We start from the raw sequence: 16,296 nt of genomic DNA, 5'->3' as shown, positions 1-16,296 counted from the left end.
TGGCCCTAAAAAAGCAACCAGCTAATCCTGAACTGAAAAGGGAGAGGAGGGTGGGCTGAGCACAAGGAGCAACTGTGCTGTCAGGGGTGGAAATGCCTTTACTGGCTCTGTCTCCGCCCCCAAGGCAAGGACCCGGATGCCCAGGACAGCCATCTGTCTCCTCCTCCTTCCGATGAGGCAAACTTTGGCCCCACGGCTATAGCCTCTGCGCGGTTGCAATGCATGGCCGCATTATTTTTCATTCAAAATATAGCATTCTCATTTGAGTCATCAAGCAAAGATGCCTGAGGCACATTTAGAGACATCTGGTCTAGCAAAAAGGGGGGGGGAGAGAAACAGAGATGTAATATGAATAGCATTTTTCCTACACATTTTCAACATCCCTAGACAAAATTTATTATCTTTAAATCCTTCCCAGACTATTCTGCTGCAGAACTTGTTGATAACATCCCTTACACATACTAATCATGAGTCATTTATTCATCTACTGCTTTAGAAATGACAGTTTAGTGCCCCTCATATAGTTAGAAGCTGTGTGCTTCTTTCTTTCATGTAAAGAAAGACCATGTTCTTCAGTCACTCTTCTACTTTTAAATCACAATTGGAAGTACTCAGTCTAATTCAGTTATTGTGGAAGACCCTACGTTCCAAAAGAGAATGTTCTCTCATCAGCAACTTTCTCATTGCCTGTTTGACTTCCTTGTTACGAAGGCTGTAGATGAGAGGGTTTAGTGTTGGTGTTAAGATGTTGTATACAACCCCAGCAAGTTGGTCCTTTTCTAGTGAGTAGCTGGAGGTTGGACGGACGTAGGTGAAGATGCCAGAGCCAAAGAACATAATCACAACTGTCAGGTGAGATGCACAGGTGGAAATGGCTTTGTGGTATTGCCCTTTCTGTTGGCTACTCACAATAGCACGAAGAATGAAAATGTAGGAAACAAGAGTGAAAAGAAAAGGGCTAAACCCTACAAACACACCTGCTGAAAAAAGGGCTGTTTCGTTGGTTGACGTATCTGAACATGAGATGCTCAGTAATGGAGGGATGTCACAGAAGAAGTGACTAATTCTATTTGATCGGCAGAAAGAGAGACGGAATGTGAGTACTGTGTGTAGGGAAGCATTAAGGAAGCCACATGTCCAGGACATTGCAGACAGCTGAAGGCAAATCCATATATTCATGAGTCTGGTGTAGACCAGTGGACGACATATAGCAAAGTAGCGGTCCAGTGCCATAGAAGCCAGGAGGAATCCCTCCGTGCCTGCCAAGGTAAGAAGGACATACATCTGTACTGCACATTCCATGAAGGAAATGCTTGGTGATTTGGCCCAAACATCAGCTAGCATTTTGGGTACAGTCACAGAGATATAACAGATATCTATGAAAGAGAGGTTGCCAAGGAAGAAATACATAGGAGTATGGAGAGATGGACTGAACACAGCCACAATAATTATGAGAGCATTCCCTAAAAAGCAGATGAAATACATGGTGAGAAAGAGGATGAAGAGGAGATTCTTTTCTTGTTTGATATTTATAAACCCCAGCAGTACGAATTCCATGGGAGTTGTTTGATTCTCATTGTAGTCCAAGCTCATTATGTCCAATCTGAATAGTATAAAAGCAAAAATTATTTTTAAGATAATCCAACATTATTCAATGAATTCTCTAAAGATTCTAGAATGATAGCTAAAGAATCATAGATACAGTACCCAGGATTTAGAATGGTATAACTTAAGCTTGCACCATCAAATATATAGACAAGGAAATTGCCTGAGCTGTACTGCACCCATCGCTTGCCCATGAGCAACAATTTTACTACATATAGTTTTGCATTGTAGATAATAAATACCATTACTTGTATTTATTATCTACAATACTTACTACGCTACTAGTGTTACTGACACTAAAACACTAGACTGCCTTCCTTTAAATCGAAACTTTCACATTACAATACCCCATCTCTTGCTAAGGTTTAGTCCTAAGGAAACACGCTGGACAGAGGGCTGCCAAAGAAGATATGCTACACATTTTAACACACTCCCACAAAGAGAGAGAGAGAGAGAGATGGTTAGAGGGAGGAGATATGGCTTGCTGGAAGGGCCTCTGCTTTGTGTGCAGGAGATCCCAGATTCAACCTTCAGCATCTCCTGTTAAAAAGGACCAGGCAGTAGATTATGTGAAAGTCCTCTTCCTGATATCCTGGAAAGCAGCTGCCAGTCGGTCTACTGACCTTGAGGAACCAATGGTGTGTTCCAGCATAAGGAGCTTCATGCATGTTCATGTGTGGAATAAATTGCAAAAATTCACGACTTCCCATATAAATATGAAGAGCTATTGTCTCCACATTCGTGGAGCTGCTGAAAGTAGTATCCACTGGTGTCATCTGTATCACAGACTCCACACACACACACACACACACACACACACACACACACACACACACACACACACACACACACACACACACACACACACACACACACACACACACACACACACACACACACACACTAGATACAGGAACACAGATATGCAAGTTGATTCTCTCTACTGTATAATACATTAATTTCAGTGTAACACCATTTTGAGATCATTCGGGTCTTATTCTAAAAATAAATAAATAAATAAATAAATAAATAAATAAATAAATAAATAAATAAATAAATAAATAAATAAATAAATAAAAAGTTGAAAAGTTTTGATTTCGAGGAAGCAAACTTACCCTCTCCGATAATGCTTTTTTTTTTTTTGCAGAAGGAACAAGCACTCTCCCTAGATTCATGGCAGTGCAGAGAGGTATGGCTAATAAAAGAGCGTTTATATTTCTCTCTTCACATTTACTGCAGCCCAGTTCCTCAGGGATGCCATTGGATCCATTTCCCAAATGAACCCATGAGTCCTAGAACAATAACAATTCGTGTTACAGAATGTATCTCTAAGGCTTGCTCCCTTTTCCATATAGAACCAGTCTGCATAGTGAATGCTTACTTTTGGAAAATGCTCATTGTTTTCATTTTAAAGAATATCTAGCCTGAAGAAAAGTTTTGTGTAAATGCTACACTATCCATATTATCTTTTTATGTAAATGTATAATTTTCCCAAAATGGAATTTTGAAAAAAAAACAAAACCATAATGCAGCAGTAAGGTTTCCAACTAGAATTAAAAAAAAATCTCACATGTTCTAAAATAATGGTCTTCTACCTTTTCATAACCAGTTCCCACACTCACACAGTAGCATGGAGCCCATTAAAATGAGAGCAATTAACAGGATGTCGTGTGACATCAAAGCCACAAAACAGGAAGAGGAGGAGACATAGTTATGCTCTTAATACTCAGAAGGGAGAAGGGAAACTCTGTGTATAGATTATTGGCAGACTAACAGGAATGAGAGTTATTGCATAGTGAAGCTCCTGGGTTCTTTGACTCTTTATTTATTAACACTGGAACTTCAGGGTATAGAACTTGGCTTGAAAAGGAAATATAACAATACTTGCATAAAATTTGCTTCTTGCCCAACTCGCACAAGGATGTCCTGGCGAGATTCTGAACTGTTTATTTAGGCCTAGCACTCCAGCAGATTCTTACCAGGAAAGTGAAATGGTGTCACTCACACCTACTCTCCTGCTTGCATGGAGGCCTTCTTTGTTAAAGTCTTAAAGAGGCAGTTCATAACAGGGGTAGCCCAGGGAAATAGACAGAAGAGAATTTTGTTGGCAAGCTAGGGTTGTCAGGTCTCCCTACCCTCTGGTGGAGGGGGGGGACCTGGCACTTACCTCTTCACCACTCCCATTGTGCTCTTTGTGTGTAATGCCATCACTTCTGGGAAGTGAAGTCATCGCATAGGCATGGGGGCATGCACACACTCCACAGTGGGCCAATTTGGGCACCAAATGGGCGTGGCCTATTTGGGGCCCAAATTGGCCCTCTGCAAAGCACGACAACATTTTCGGGACAGTGCAATGACATCACTCCTGGGAAGTGATGTCATGCCACCTTGGAGCACACCTGGGAGGCCTGTTCCTGCACCTTTCCCACCCAGCAGCCAGGTAAGTGGTGGCAGGGGGTGGAAGGTGGAAGTGGGGGATCCCCCCCACCAGGGGAATGGGATCCCTATAGTGAATAATTTTCTGAATTAGGGTGTGCTAAACAGAATCTTCTCCATTTAGAGTTGCCAAACCAAGCCTGACAACTGTCAGGAGGGTTAAGGGTGGGGAATGAGCTATCATTGTCAGCTCTGACCTGTGAATGAAATTCCAGAATCAGGAACAATAGGTGTTTATCGGTGTTAGTGCCTGCTAGTTTTGCCTGCAGTTAATTTTGATCTATCGAGTCAAAGGCAGCAATCAGATCCACAAATGCTGCAAACATAGCCTTGGTGGGGCCCTTAATGCTATGTTGAGTCAGCTGATAAAGAATCAGGTAGTGATAAATAGTGCCTACACATTTCCTAAACCCTGCTTGCTCAGGATGGATAATATTATTAGAGGTCTCCCAGTCCTCCAGTTTGTGCAGCAAAAATTTGCTGTATTTGGAGGCTATATCCAGCAAACTAATTAGTCAATAATTTGGGGGGCTGGTTTGCAGCCCTTTTAAAATATTGGGACTACGTTTTGTTTTCAGCAAGGGAAAAACACTAGTTCGATTGATCTGGGTAAACAACTTTGCAAAGATGGGCACCTACCAGTCAGGGAAGGAGTTAAACAACTCAGGAAGGATCAGGGCCTCGCCAAGGGACTTACCAGAGGAGAAAGAGGAGATGGGGCCTCTTATTTCAGATGCTGTAACAGGAGGCCATTGTGGTGAGCCGGACAGATCTAAAAGTGGTATCTGCCCTACTGCCTTATTCTCCCCAATGGTGGTGCGGGGATGGGGGGGGGCGCTAAATACCTGTCTGTAGTGAGCATGCCAGTCTTTTGCTGAGCCACTGATAAAGGGGGGGGAGTGTTCTGCCTAAATGAAAGAAATAAGTTCCTGGAACTGGGACTTCCTCTTGTCTTGGGCTGCCATACTAAGTTCCTGCTATTGCAATTTTGCAAAGGCATGCTTCTTCCGCCTGAGCAGTTAAAATCTGAATTAAAATGTGGTGCAGAGATTCTGCTCTGTAGGACCTCATCTTCCAAAGTAAGGTGGGTGGTTTCCAGAGGTGACCTTTTTTGCTGAGACACACACTTTGTGAAACACCTCCCTGCACCTGGCACAAACATTTTTTGGGTATTAGGTACAGTTATAGATTTTATCTCTTATTTTCCCAGACGTGGCTAAAGGCAAAAGACTTTTCCATTCACCACCATCTTGACAATATGATATACTGAGTAAGGCAAAGACAAGATGCGTGCAATGACATAGTACATACTATGTATAATTAGGCATTCATTCCTCCACCCCATGAGTCTTGTAACAGTACTTTTAAATAGGAATAGAACAACATCCTGGATATTTGATGTTCCACTTGGATCTTACTCTTCTAAGTTTTCAAAATATGTATTCCTGAATGTATGGATCCAGATATGAATCCAGACTGAACAGATGGAACAGAGAAGATGAGAACAGCTAATGTTATATCATCAGAATTCTTGATGTAAATAAACTTAAATCCTATAGAACATCATAAATCTTAACATTATAATCTAAAAGGATCTGCATTGGTGGTAACAAAAGAATTGTGATTCTTTATTTTATGTTTTTGTACACCAACTTTTCTATCATAAGATGTAGACATTTACAAATTACAAATTAATACAAATTAATTTACATACGAAGAGTGAAAAGAAAAGAACCAAAATTGTTAGAGAAAGATTCCTCAGTTAGTAGAAGAGAATCACTGGATCCATTCCATAATAAGACTTTCATTTATTTTGACAATTCAGATTACAAAGTACTATTGTTAAGTGAAAGTCTCTTAATTCATCTTTACTCAGTTTCTCTCTGAAATCCAACAATCAATTTCTTTTCCTGTTTTGGGAATTTGGAGTCTGTTTCCCATCAATTTCATTTTGATCAAATTGAAATTTGAAGAGGAGAGGAGCAGGAAAAATTCAGAATTGCACTCTGTAAATGCTTAAAAGCAGGTCATGTCTTCCCAAATCTTCCTATCCTCCAGCTAGTACACCACCCTATGCTACGTAACATAAAACAACAGCAAGGACTGAAGTTATAAAACTATGCATTGATTTCTGTACAAAGAAAAATCAAAGAGAATGAGAGATCTCTCTTAGAAAAATCTGAATAAGAGGAATTAATGTCTATATGTAAAAAAGTGAATTTCGAAGGAAGAAATTCTCCTCTACGTAACAATACTATTATGGAGAAGATTTTTTTCCCACAAAAGAGAGGGAAACATCCACATCTCTAAAGTAAACAATGGATGGGCTTTTTGTATAGAGTGGAAATACACGTTACTAAATACCTAAGGATGTTCAAGTGAACCTCATTTCATGTGTGTCCCCCTCCAACTTCCCATGTACTCGCTCACACAGTCACACTTCAGTTTGCTCCACAATACATTCACGTGTTCGATATCAGTTCCTCCTCAACTGCTAAAAGTATCCCAGTTTCCCCCACATCCTTTCAGCTTGACTCTTTCTCACACCTTAAAGAAATGCAAATTGGCAAGTTAGAGAACCCTCCAGTACTTGTTCTTACAATGATAACAAAGCTGAATTGGTGCTTTGCCCTCTGGAATCTCTTGCAGATGCAATCACACAAAGGGAGCTCCTGTAAAAGCAGCATTTAAGTGTGCTGAGCAAGAACAGCCTGTATCTGAACTGACGACTATACATACAATCCTGCACTTGAGTGTCCTACAGCCAGGTTGGTGTAGTGGTTAAGAGCATCAGAACTCTAATCTGGAGAGCTGGGTTTGATTCCCTAGTCATCCACTTGAAGCCAGCTGGATGTTCCTGGGTCAGCCCCAGCTCTTTCAGAGCTCTCTCAGCCCCACCCACCTCACAGGGTGATTGTTGTGAGGGTGTGTAACACACCTTGTGGGTAGGTGTTAAGTTGTCCTGAAGGGCAGTATATAAATCAAATGTTGTTATTGTTATATTATTAGGTACTTAGTAACATATATTTCCACCCTCAGTCTTGTCTATTTCTCCTTACTATATCATCCGTTGTTCATGCAGGTCCCATGGTCTTCTCCTTTTTGAGGCTGGTCAAAGGCTCTTCTTTTGAGGCTCTTCTCTTTTTTTACTAGCAGAAAAACTGGTTGAATCTCAAACATAATTTTGAATTTTTGTCAATATTTATTTAGTTAAAAAGAGGATTTCTTTAACTCACTGAGAAAAGTTTCTGAGGACAGATGATTAACATTGTACTTTGAAGTAATCTGCAAATGTTAGCAAAAAACTTTGATCCATGGTTGTGGAAACTGGGAGATGAAAACCAGGAAGCTTTAACAGTAGTCAGCATGTTGTCAAGAGCTCATTACTAGAGATGGGCAAGATCCTCATTACAATAGAAAAAAACCCACGATAATGGCAATCGCGTGATCAGGACCCAGTAGATCGTGCTTGGGCACGGCCAACGGTCCAGCAGTTGGGGGGGGCTGGATTGGGGTTTGATCAGGGAGGGAGGGGGAAGGGGGTGTTCTGTAGCCATGGGCACTGCAATCGCATCCCTGCAAACCCTGATAGGCAGCTCTGATGGCAAAACACAGACAGCCAAACACAAACACAGATGCCGCCAGCATCAGCCACCGTTCCTGTATTGCTGGGAACAGCGGGGCACCCCTCTGCTTTTGCCTCCATGATCCACGATCCACGATTCATGAATTGGAAATGGGAGATGATCGGTGTGGATCATTAATTCAGGATCGTCGTCAGCGCCGATCCACGATCAGCTGGATCGGTATTTTTTTTTTTTGGATCGTGCCCACCTCTACTCATTACATCAGCCAGCTACCAAGTGTGGTTGTCCAAAATAAAGTATGAGGTGCCTTGTAAAATTCAAGTCATTTATGTCATGTTTGTAGAGAGTTATTGTTATCTCTCTGTTCTGACTTATTTCAGCCTTTACAAAGGAAGCACGCCAAGAATTATATTGCCCTATGTACAATTATAGTCCTTCGAATGGACTTTGCATTGACTCTGTACTTGGTTGGTCACTTTCACGTGTTAAGATCATGTTGGAATCGAAATAGTTGGTGGCCTGATGAAGGATTCATCCTGAAACGAGCCAAATCGAATAGGACCGGTAAGCTCGTTGCCACTCAGCGTTCCTGGATGCCTTCAACTAGCTCCCACGGACTTTGGGACATTATGCATTAACAGTGACGTGATCACCACTTACCTGTTGAATGTTTATAGAAACATGATGGAACTTTTCTTGCTCCTATGATTATTGTAACTAATTGTTATTGCACCAATTGTTGTAATCTTTATTGTATAATTGTACATAGGGCAATATAATTCTTGGCGTGCTTCCTTTGTATTTCGTTTGGTGTAGCTTTTCTGAGGAAGCCTTTTCCCTTTTTGGTTTTTGTTATTTCAGCCTTTCACAGAACCCTTGCTTTTCATTGCAGTTCCCCTCTTCGCAAAGAGAGCTTTCTTAAGGGCTGTTTTCACCTCCTTGTTCCTGAGACTGTATATTATAGGATTTAAGACTGGGGTTACTAAGCAGTAGAACACAGCTACTACCTGGTCCATGTTGAAGGACAGGTTTCTGGTGGGCCTGACATAAATGAACATCATTGTTCCATAGAAGACTCCAACTACTGTCAAGTGGGAGGCAAAAGTGGAGAAGGCCTTTTTCCGTCCTGCTGAAGAAGGAATGCGCAGGACAGTGATAATGATGGCAGCATAAGAAACTATAGTTACTGTGAAGGAGCCAACAAGGATAAATGAACAGATGAAGAAACTCAGCATTTCATTCAGTTGGGTCCTATTGCAGACTAGCCTCAGCAAAGGCAAGATGTCACAAAAGAAGTGATCTACCACATGGCTGTCACAGTAGTTAAGCCGAGAGATAAGGATCACGGGTATTAATGGCAGGACCAAACCAATAACCCAGGACCAGGCTGCAAGCTGAATATAAACAGTACTACTCATAATGGTGTTGTATCGTAGAGGGGATCGTATAGCCACATACCTATCATATGCCATAGCAGCTAATAGTAGGCACTCAACACCACCAAGACCATGGAAAAAATATATCTGGGCAAGGCAATTGTTGAAAGATACAATGTTATTTTCCCTCATGAGATCAACAAGCATCGTTGGTACTGTGACAGAAGTAAAACAGATCTCCAGGAAGGAAAAGTTGCCCAGAAAGAAGTACATGGGTGTATGGAGAGAGGGTTCATGTCTGGTGATAAAGACTATGACCAGATTCCCTGTTAGTGATAATGTGTACATTATTAAGACCAGCACAAATATTGGAACTTTTATATTTTGCAGGTTGGGAAACCCTGTGATGATAAATTCATTCACTCTCGTATGGTTTGAAAGATCCATCTTATGATTGTATCTTTATCTGGAAAGTGGAAAAGAAAAAAAAATAAATGACAGTTATTAACCCCAGTGAATATTCTGAGTATTTATTTTTTCAGTAGGAATGGTTTGACAAAGTAACTCAGAGCTCCCTAACAGCAAACATTTCCAACAAAACATTTAGTGAATGGAATGTTAGTCCTATGCACTGTGTTTTAAAACATAGGAGTAAAGATCGTGATGTTTTCAAGCTTAGCAGCCAAAGGAAAAGGAAACTGTTCCATTGCTTAAGAAATGTAATGGTATGAGTGACGAAAAGAAAGCCTCAATGATCATGGCAGGAGCTCCTTCCATCATGGAACACAAGGTAGTTTACATGAAACTCCACAGGTAGTTTCCCATCCAGGTGTTCACCATGTACAAACCAGCTTAGCTTTAACAAGATTGCCGCAAATGACCTTCTTTTCATATCTCTGACCAACTGAATGATTTTCTGAGGGGAGAAAAATAGCATTAAGGTACAACTGGGCAATAGTTTTATTTATTCTATTTCTCTAGTCATGCAAGCTACGGTTCTCCATTATGGGTGTCTGGACATGTAACTGTACAGTTTGCTAAGGCTGTTATCCTTTACATACTTACATGTAAGTCCAAATGCATTTGATGGGATTTCTTCCCAAGTAAATATGCGTAGGACTTTGCTGCATATATTTTTCAGAAGTTTCCTCACAAATTTATTAATAGCACATTACCAAAATTAAGAAACATATACTGGGATTTTTTTTGTATAAAACTAAAATAAGTTTTAGAATATATCACCCATATGGAAATATCTTTCTTCATGTTATATTGCTTTGTAAGTATTGCAGAAAGGAAGAAGGAAAATGCCATTCCTTCCCATTGACACCAGGCTAAAAATCTTAAAGCTTACCCTTGTTAGCTTAATAAAAAAATATTCACCAGAGCATATAAAAATAACATAACCTTTAACATAATCCTGTAAATAAAACGGTCAATGGTTTGAAATATTTAGCATTTTTTGGATGTCTGATAAGATAGGTATCAATAAAACAACATTTATTACATTAGATCAGATAGTAGTGAAATAACATGATAATACTCACATTAATGGAAACCACACATCTTGAAACTAATTTTTTTCCAAGAGTGTCTTAGTGCTGAGGTAGGCATTTAATTCTTTCTGAAACAAAGTTAGATGTGTGTCATTGACTATCTCAAAGTAGGAAGAAGGGGAAAGTGTTAAAAAAAAGAGGCCTAAGAAGTCTAAAGAGAAGAATAGAATATAGACGTGTTGATACATTCTCGAGCACTGGCCAGAAGATAAATTCTGTCATCTTGCTTACATGAGAAGATTTTCCCCAGCATATAAACCCATTCTGAGTTGCCGCCATTTCATCAGCATATTCAAACTCTGGGGAACCTGATCTCCAAAGGATCAAACACTGGAGTTTACAGTTAGGATTCTTGGCAGCCAGAATAACCTATCCAGCTCTACAAACAATACTGATTAAAGTAACGGAATATATACCAACATTTTTAATTACCCTGCAAAATCCCTGTGAAATTAATAAGTGTTGGAACATGATTAAAGATTGGGCACTATCTAATTAAAGATTTAAGGTTAAAGGGTTGGATTCTATCAACATTTTCACTGCAGAAGTGGAGGAATGGAATATCAAACCTGGCTCTCCAGATTAGAGTCCCACACTCTTAACCACTACACCAAACTGGCTCTCAGCTAACAGAGTCACCAACACAGGTACCAAACCCTGCAACATACCCAGATGCCAACTCTACCCTCATATCTACCCAGAAAATATGATTACAGGACCCAATGGCTTCAACTACACTATCTCTGGCTCTTACAGCTATTCATCGTCCAACGTGATATATGCCTTCATGTGCCAACAATGTCCATCTGCTCTGTACATTGGACAAACCAGCCAACCTCTGCACAAAAGAAAAAATGGACAAAAATCTGACACTAAAAATGGCAACATCCAGAAATCAGTGGGAGAACACTTCAATCAACATTCCATCAAGGACTTAAAGAGGGGGCGCTGGGTCTTTAGGCTTTTGGAGCCCCATCTCCTTTCCTGCGGCAATGCTTGGGGGGGGGCTTCCCGTGCAGTTTGTCCCTCCCCCTTTTTTTGCCTTTTGGAGGGTTGCTGCATGTGGGTGTTGGGGGCGAGCGACAGCTCCTTTCAGAGAGTGGGTTTTTGGAGGTGGGGTGGCTTGCTCTTCCCCTCTTTGCCCTGATTGCACGGTGGGTGAGTGAGGGTGGCAATTTGGCCTGTCGCTGGCTGTTCAGCCTCCCCCCTTCCCCTTTTTCCTGTGTGAGTGGCCACCATTTTGGGTGTGCTGGGCGGCCATTTAGGGGCTTGAGTTCGAGGCTAGGCTTGTGTGAGCGTGCCTGTACTGGGCCTTAGGCGAGGAGCCAAGTGGTTTAGTGGTTAAAGGGACAGGATTTTAATCTGGAGGGCTGGGTTTAATCCCCACTTTTCTGCTTAAAAGGCCAGCAGGGTGACCTGGGCCTTTCACTGTTCCTTGTGTTCACTCGGCCTGTCCCACCTTACAAGGGTTTAAAAGAGCAGTTCTTGCCATTCTGTGGGCCATTTTGTCGCCAGTGTCAGTCCTTGACTCAATTGTAAGTTCTGTGATTTCAGAAGCTGAGCAGGATTTGCCTTGGTGGAACAGGATAGACTGCAGTATGCCTCCAAAAAAAGGAAGCGGCCCTTCTAAAGGGAAACAGCCAGCGAAGAAGGCTGCTAAAAGGCCCCTTCCCCCTGTGGTGTCTTGTTCAGATGAGGAGGATGGGGGTTCCTGTATGTTAGAAATAATGGAACGTTTGTCGGCCTTGGAGCGGGCCCGTGCAGGGACTCAGCCTGAAGCTTCGATGGCTAGGGTTCGTCAGCCTACTAAAAAAAATTGCACCTGTTGTTTTTCAGAAGAACGTCCTGCATCATATTGCTGCTTTGGAGGCGGCTTCTGCCGTTGAGCGTGGCGAACCCAGTACGAGCTGTGACCCAGGACATCCGGTGGAGGAGGTGTCCGTACTCGAGCCGGAGCAGGAGGCTGCAGCTGAGGGCGGGCAGGTTGCCGTTGCGGTGGATCCTGTGTTGCAGGAGGGTAAGTCGGCTGTGTCTCAACAGCCTTGCACCTGGCCCTGGGGGCCCTGGGGTCAGCCTCCTGCCTCAGCGCCTTCTGGCTACACCTCTCCAGCCTTGCCTCACTCGGCTCAGGCTTGGAACACTGCTCCCAACACTGTTCCATCTTCATCCCCATCTGTATGGCCACCGGCACCTTCCTTGGGTTGGCATGGTGGTGCTAGTGTTCCTCAGGGCCAATCGCTGTCCTCGTCCTTGGGGTTGCCCTTATGGAGTTGGCCATATGGGTATGGAGGCCAAGTAGGTTTCCCTCCTTATGGGCCCTCGCCTTACAGCCTTGTGCCATATGGGGCTATGCCATTTGGGGACACGGCTTTGCCTCTAGGAGACCACCTCACTCAGGCCACCAGGGACAAAATTGTCCGGGGGGAGTATGTGGACGTCTTTGCCCTTCTCTTCAGGGAGCTGGAGAAGAAGGACAAAGACGATTTGGATGAAAAAGACAAAGAAAAAATTAGGCGGCATAAGGTGGATAGGAACTGGTTGAATTGGTTGCCCGGGTTCCTGATTTATGCGGGCGTATTGGTGAGAGCGCAGCCCTGGCGGGCTGTTTCTCTTTTCCAATACTTAGATATAATTTACAAGGGATATATGATTTTTGTTAGCCCTGCCTGGCTCCAATACGACAAGGAGTTCAGGATGCGGGCTGCTATGAGCCCGAACTTGCCATGGGATCAGGTTCACCAGCAGCTTTGGCTGCAGGTTATGACCCCAGCTAAACCAAATTCGGGTGATAGGTCTGATAGCGACCATCTGATTTCCCGCCCCCAAAATGTGACTGGTTCCCGCGCCCCGGCGGGGCAGCAGGTTCAACCCCGGCTGCTGTGCTGGAACTTCACATCCAGGGGCCAGTGTAATCGGAAGGCGTGTAAATATCACCATGAATGCCCTGCCTGCGCAGGCCCCCACTCCTATGCTGCTTGCACCAAGGTCAAGCCCGGTGGGGGAGGTAGGCGATTCGGTGGCGGCGGCAATCAGCATGGGCCTGGAAAAGGGCCCCAGCCCAGTAAATCTGAGGGTACTTGAGGGCCTGTTGGCCCTTTACCCTCGCCATGTTGATGCGGATTATTTAGTCTCTGGGTTTAAGTTTGGTTTTCGTATTCCTTTTCAGGGCCAATGCACGCCTTTCATGGCAGCCAACCTACGGTCTGTGGCTGGCATGGAAGACGTGGTGCGGGTTAAGATTGCGAAGGAGTGTGCTGAAGGCCGTGTTCTTGGCCCATTTGATTCTCCTCCTGTTCCTTGTTTACGGGTTTCCCCACTTGGTGTGGTGCCAAAGAAGGTGGCTGGTGAGTTCCGCCTTATTCACCACTTATCTTTCCCTAGGGGAGAAACTGTAAATGATGCCATTCCTGAGCATCTGCGTACGGTGCGTTATACGTCCTTTGACCAAGCGGTCAAGGTCGTGCGCCGTTGTGGAGTGGGTGCTGAAATGTCAAAGTGTGACATTAAGTCTGCGTTCCGCCTCCTCCCGGTCCACCCCGAGGACTTCAATCTCCTCGGCTTTGCTTTTGAGGACAAGTTTTACATGGATAGGGCCCTCCCTATGGGCTGCTCCATTTCATGTGCGGCCTTCGAGCACTTCAGTTCCTTTTTGGAATGGGAGCTGCGTTGTCGCTCTGCTTGCCCTGATTCTTGTCATTATTTAGATGATTTTTTGTTCGTTGTTTTTAAACTGATCCGACAGATAAAATTGAAAGCTTTTTTCAGTGGAACGACCGAAGTGAAAAACAAGGACTCAGGGTTAGAGATACCTAAGCGCCTCAAGCAAAAGTCCAATTTTATGCCTCCCATGACCGATCACAGAATTGATACTTTCGAGTATATGGTCATGCGGGACATTAAAAATCTTGAGAGCCAACCGATAAGGACCTGGCAGAATATTTCCAAGGATGAGAGGAGAGCAATCAGCAATTTAAAAAATGATAAAAACATCATCATAAAACAGGCGGACAAGGGAGGGGGAGTGGTAGTTATGGACCGGGATATGTACATGGAGGAAGTGAATAGGCAGCTAGGAGATGCCTCTAGTTATCTCAGGATTCCATCTGACCCAACAAAGCATATTAAGGACATCATTAAGGTAGTTATTGATGAAGCAAGGGAGATGGGCGAGATTGATGATCAACTACACAAGTTATTACAAGCTAGAACCCCACGCATACCAGTCTTCTACATACTACCAAAAATACATAAAAAGATCTTCCCCCCTCCCGGACGGCCGATTATATCAGGATGCGGGTCTATTCTGGAACCGTTAGCTCTACTTCTGGATATGACCCTGAAACCAGCAGTTGCAGCAATTGGTCCTCTCATACAGGATACCAGGGACTTTATCCAAAGAATAGAGGGGACACCCATGGTGGAGGATGCATGCTTCCTCACCATGGACGTAACGTCATTATATACAATCATTCCACATGATTTGGCACGAATGGTAGTGGAGGAGGCTTTGGATTCAATAGGAGGCAATAGACCATCAAAGAATTTTCTTCTACAGCTTTTGGACCTGATATTAGAAAAAAACTATTTTCGCTTTCAGGATCAGTTCTTCTTTCAAGTGAGGGGAGTGGCCATGGGGTGCTCTGCAGCACCAAATATTGCAAATCTCTTCATGGGTAAATGGGAAAATCAGCACATCCTGGATCAATCGAACCCGTTTGTAACACAGATCATACAATATTTTCGATTTATTGATGATCTCTATTTCGTATATAGAGGGACAGACTCAGTCGTCAAGTTTTGCGAATGGCTCAATAACAGGGACCCCCATGTTAGGTTCACCTGGCAATATAGTAAGAATGAGATCAATTACCTCGATGTGATTACCTTTAGGGATGTAGAAAACACCATCAGGGTACGTTCCTTTAATAAGGAAACAGATAAGAATTCCTATCTACACTTTGACTCGTTCCACCCCCGGCATTTGAGGGAAAACATTCCCTTTAGCCAATTACTGCGGATTAAACGCAATTCTTCCTCTGCTTTGGATTTCTTAAAGGATGGGAGGAGGCTTTGTGAACAGTTTAGGAGAAGGAGCTACCCGGTCAAAGTTATAGAGGCAGCTTGGAAAAGGGCAAATAATACAGGAAGACCGTTACTCTTCATGCCGGGAATGAGGAACCAGGGTGACAGGATAACGTGGGCGTTGGATTTCACCCCCAGAGCCAACCAGATCAAAAAGATAGTATATCGACATTGGCCTCTGATAGAAGGAGTAGAGGGTTGTGAGTCTAGACCAAGGATTGGTTTCCGCAAAACCAAAAGTTTAAGGGACGACCTGATACGGGCAGACATTAGAGAGAGGGAGAAACATCTTGATCTCCCACAGGGTAACTTCCAGTGTGGCAATTGCCAAATTTGTAGCATCATGAATGTGGGTAGGGAGTTTAACATCAGAGACATTAAAGTGACAGTTCACCATTTCGCCTACTGCCAGACCAAGGGGGTAGTTTACCTTCTGGAATGCCCCTGCAGAATGCTTTACGTCGGCTGCACGTCCAGACCGGTCAAGGTTAGAATACTGGAACACATATCACGCATCCGCAATAACATACAGGAAGCTCCACTCACACAACACTACAGGGAACGCAGTCATCCAGAGAATGCCCTTAAGGTAATGATCCTAGAAGTAGTGGGAAGAACTAGCGCCGATACAATCCAAACAAGGCTTCTACGCAG

General features: G+C 43.2%; 2 protein-coding genes across 2 annotated transcripts; both read right to left on the bottom strand.

Moving 5' to 3' along the window:
• Positions 1 to 621: 621 nt before the first annotated feature.
• LOC129339311 (olfactory receptor 5V1-like) lies at positions 622 to 1,593 on the bottom strand. The gene has a single exon (XM_054993896.1). The coding sequence runs from the start codon at positions 1,591 to 1,593 to the stop codon at positions 622 to 624; it is 972 nt and encodes a 323-aa protein (XP_054849871.1).
• A 6,892-nt stretch (positions 1,594 to 8,485) lies between these two features.
• Positions 8,486 to 9,451, bottom strand: LOC129339310 (olfactory receptor 6N1-like). The gene has a single exon (XM_054993895.1). It carries the CDS (start codon positions 9,449 to 9,451, stop codon positions 8,486 to 8,488), a length of 966 nt encoding a protein of 321 aa, XP_054849870.1.
• Between the last annotated feature and the right edge of the window lie 6,845 nt (positions 9,452 to 16,296).

Source organism: Eublepharis macularius, chromosome 12, assembly GCF_028583425.1.
Source record: "Eublepharis macularius isolate TG4126 chromosome 12, MPM_Emac_v1.0, whole genome shotgun sequence".
In the NCBI taxonomy this organism is placed as follows: domain Eukaryota; kingdom Metazoa; phylum Chordata; class Lepidosauria; order Squamata; family Eublepharidae; genus Eublepharis; species Eublepharis macularius.
The sequence above is the reverse complement of the archived record's forward strand: the minus strand, read 5'-3'. Positions and strand labels throughout refer to the sequence as shown.

Coding starts and splice junctions, on each gene's coding strand:
- LOC129339310 (XM_054993895.1), bottom strand. CDS start 9,451: ATGGATCTTTCAAACCATACGAGAGTGAATGAATTTATCATCACAGGG.
- LOC129339311 (XM_054993896.1), bottom strand. CDS start 1,593: ATGAGCTTGGACTACAATGAGAATCAAACAACTCCCATGGAATTCGTA.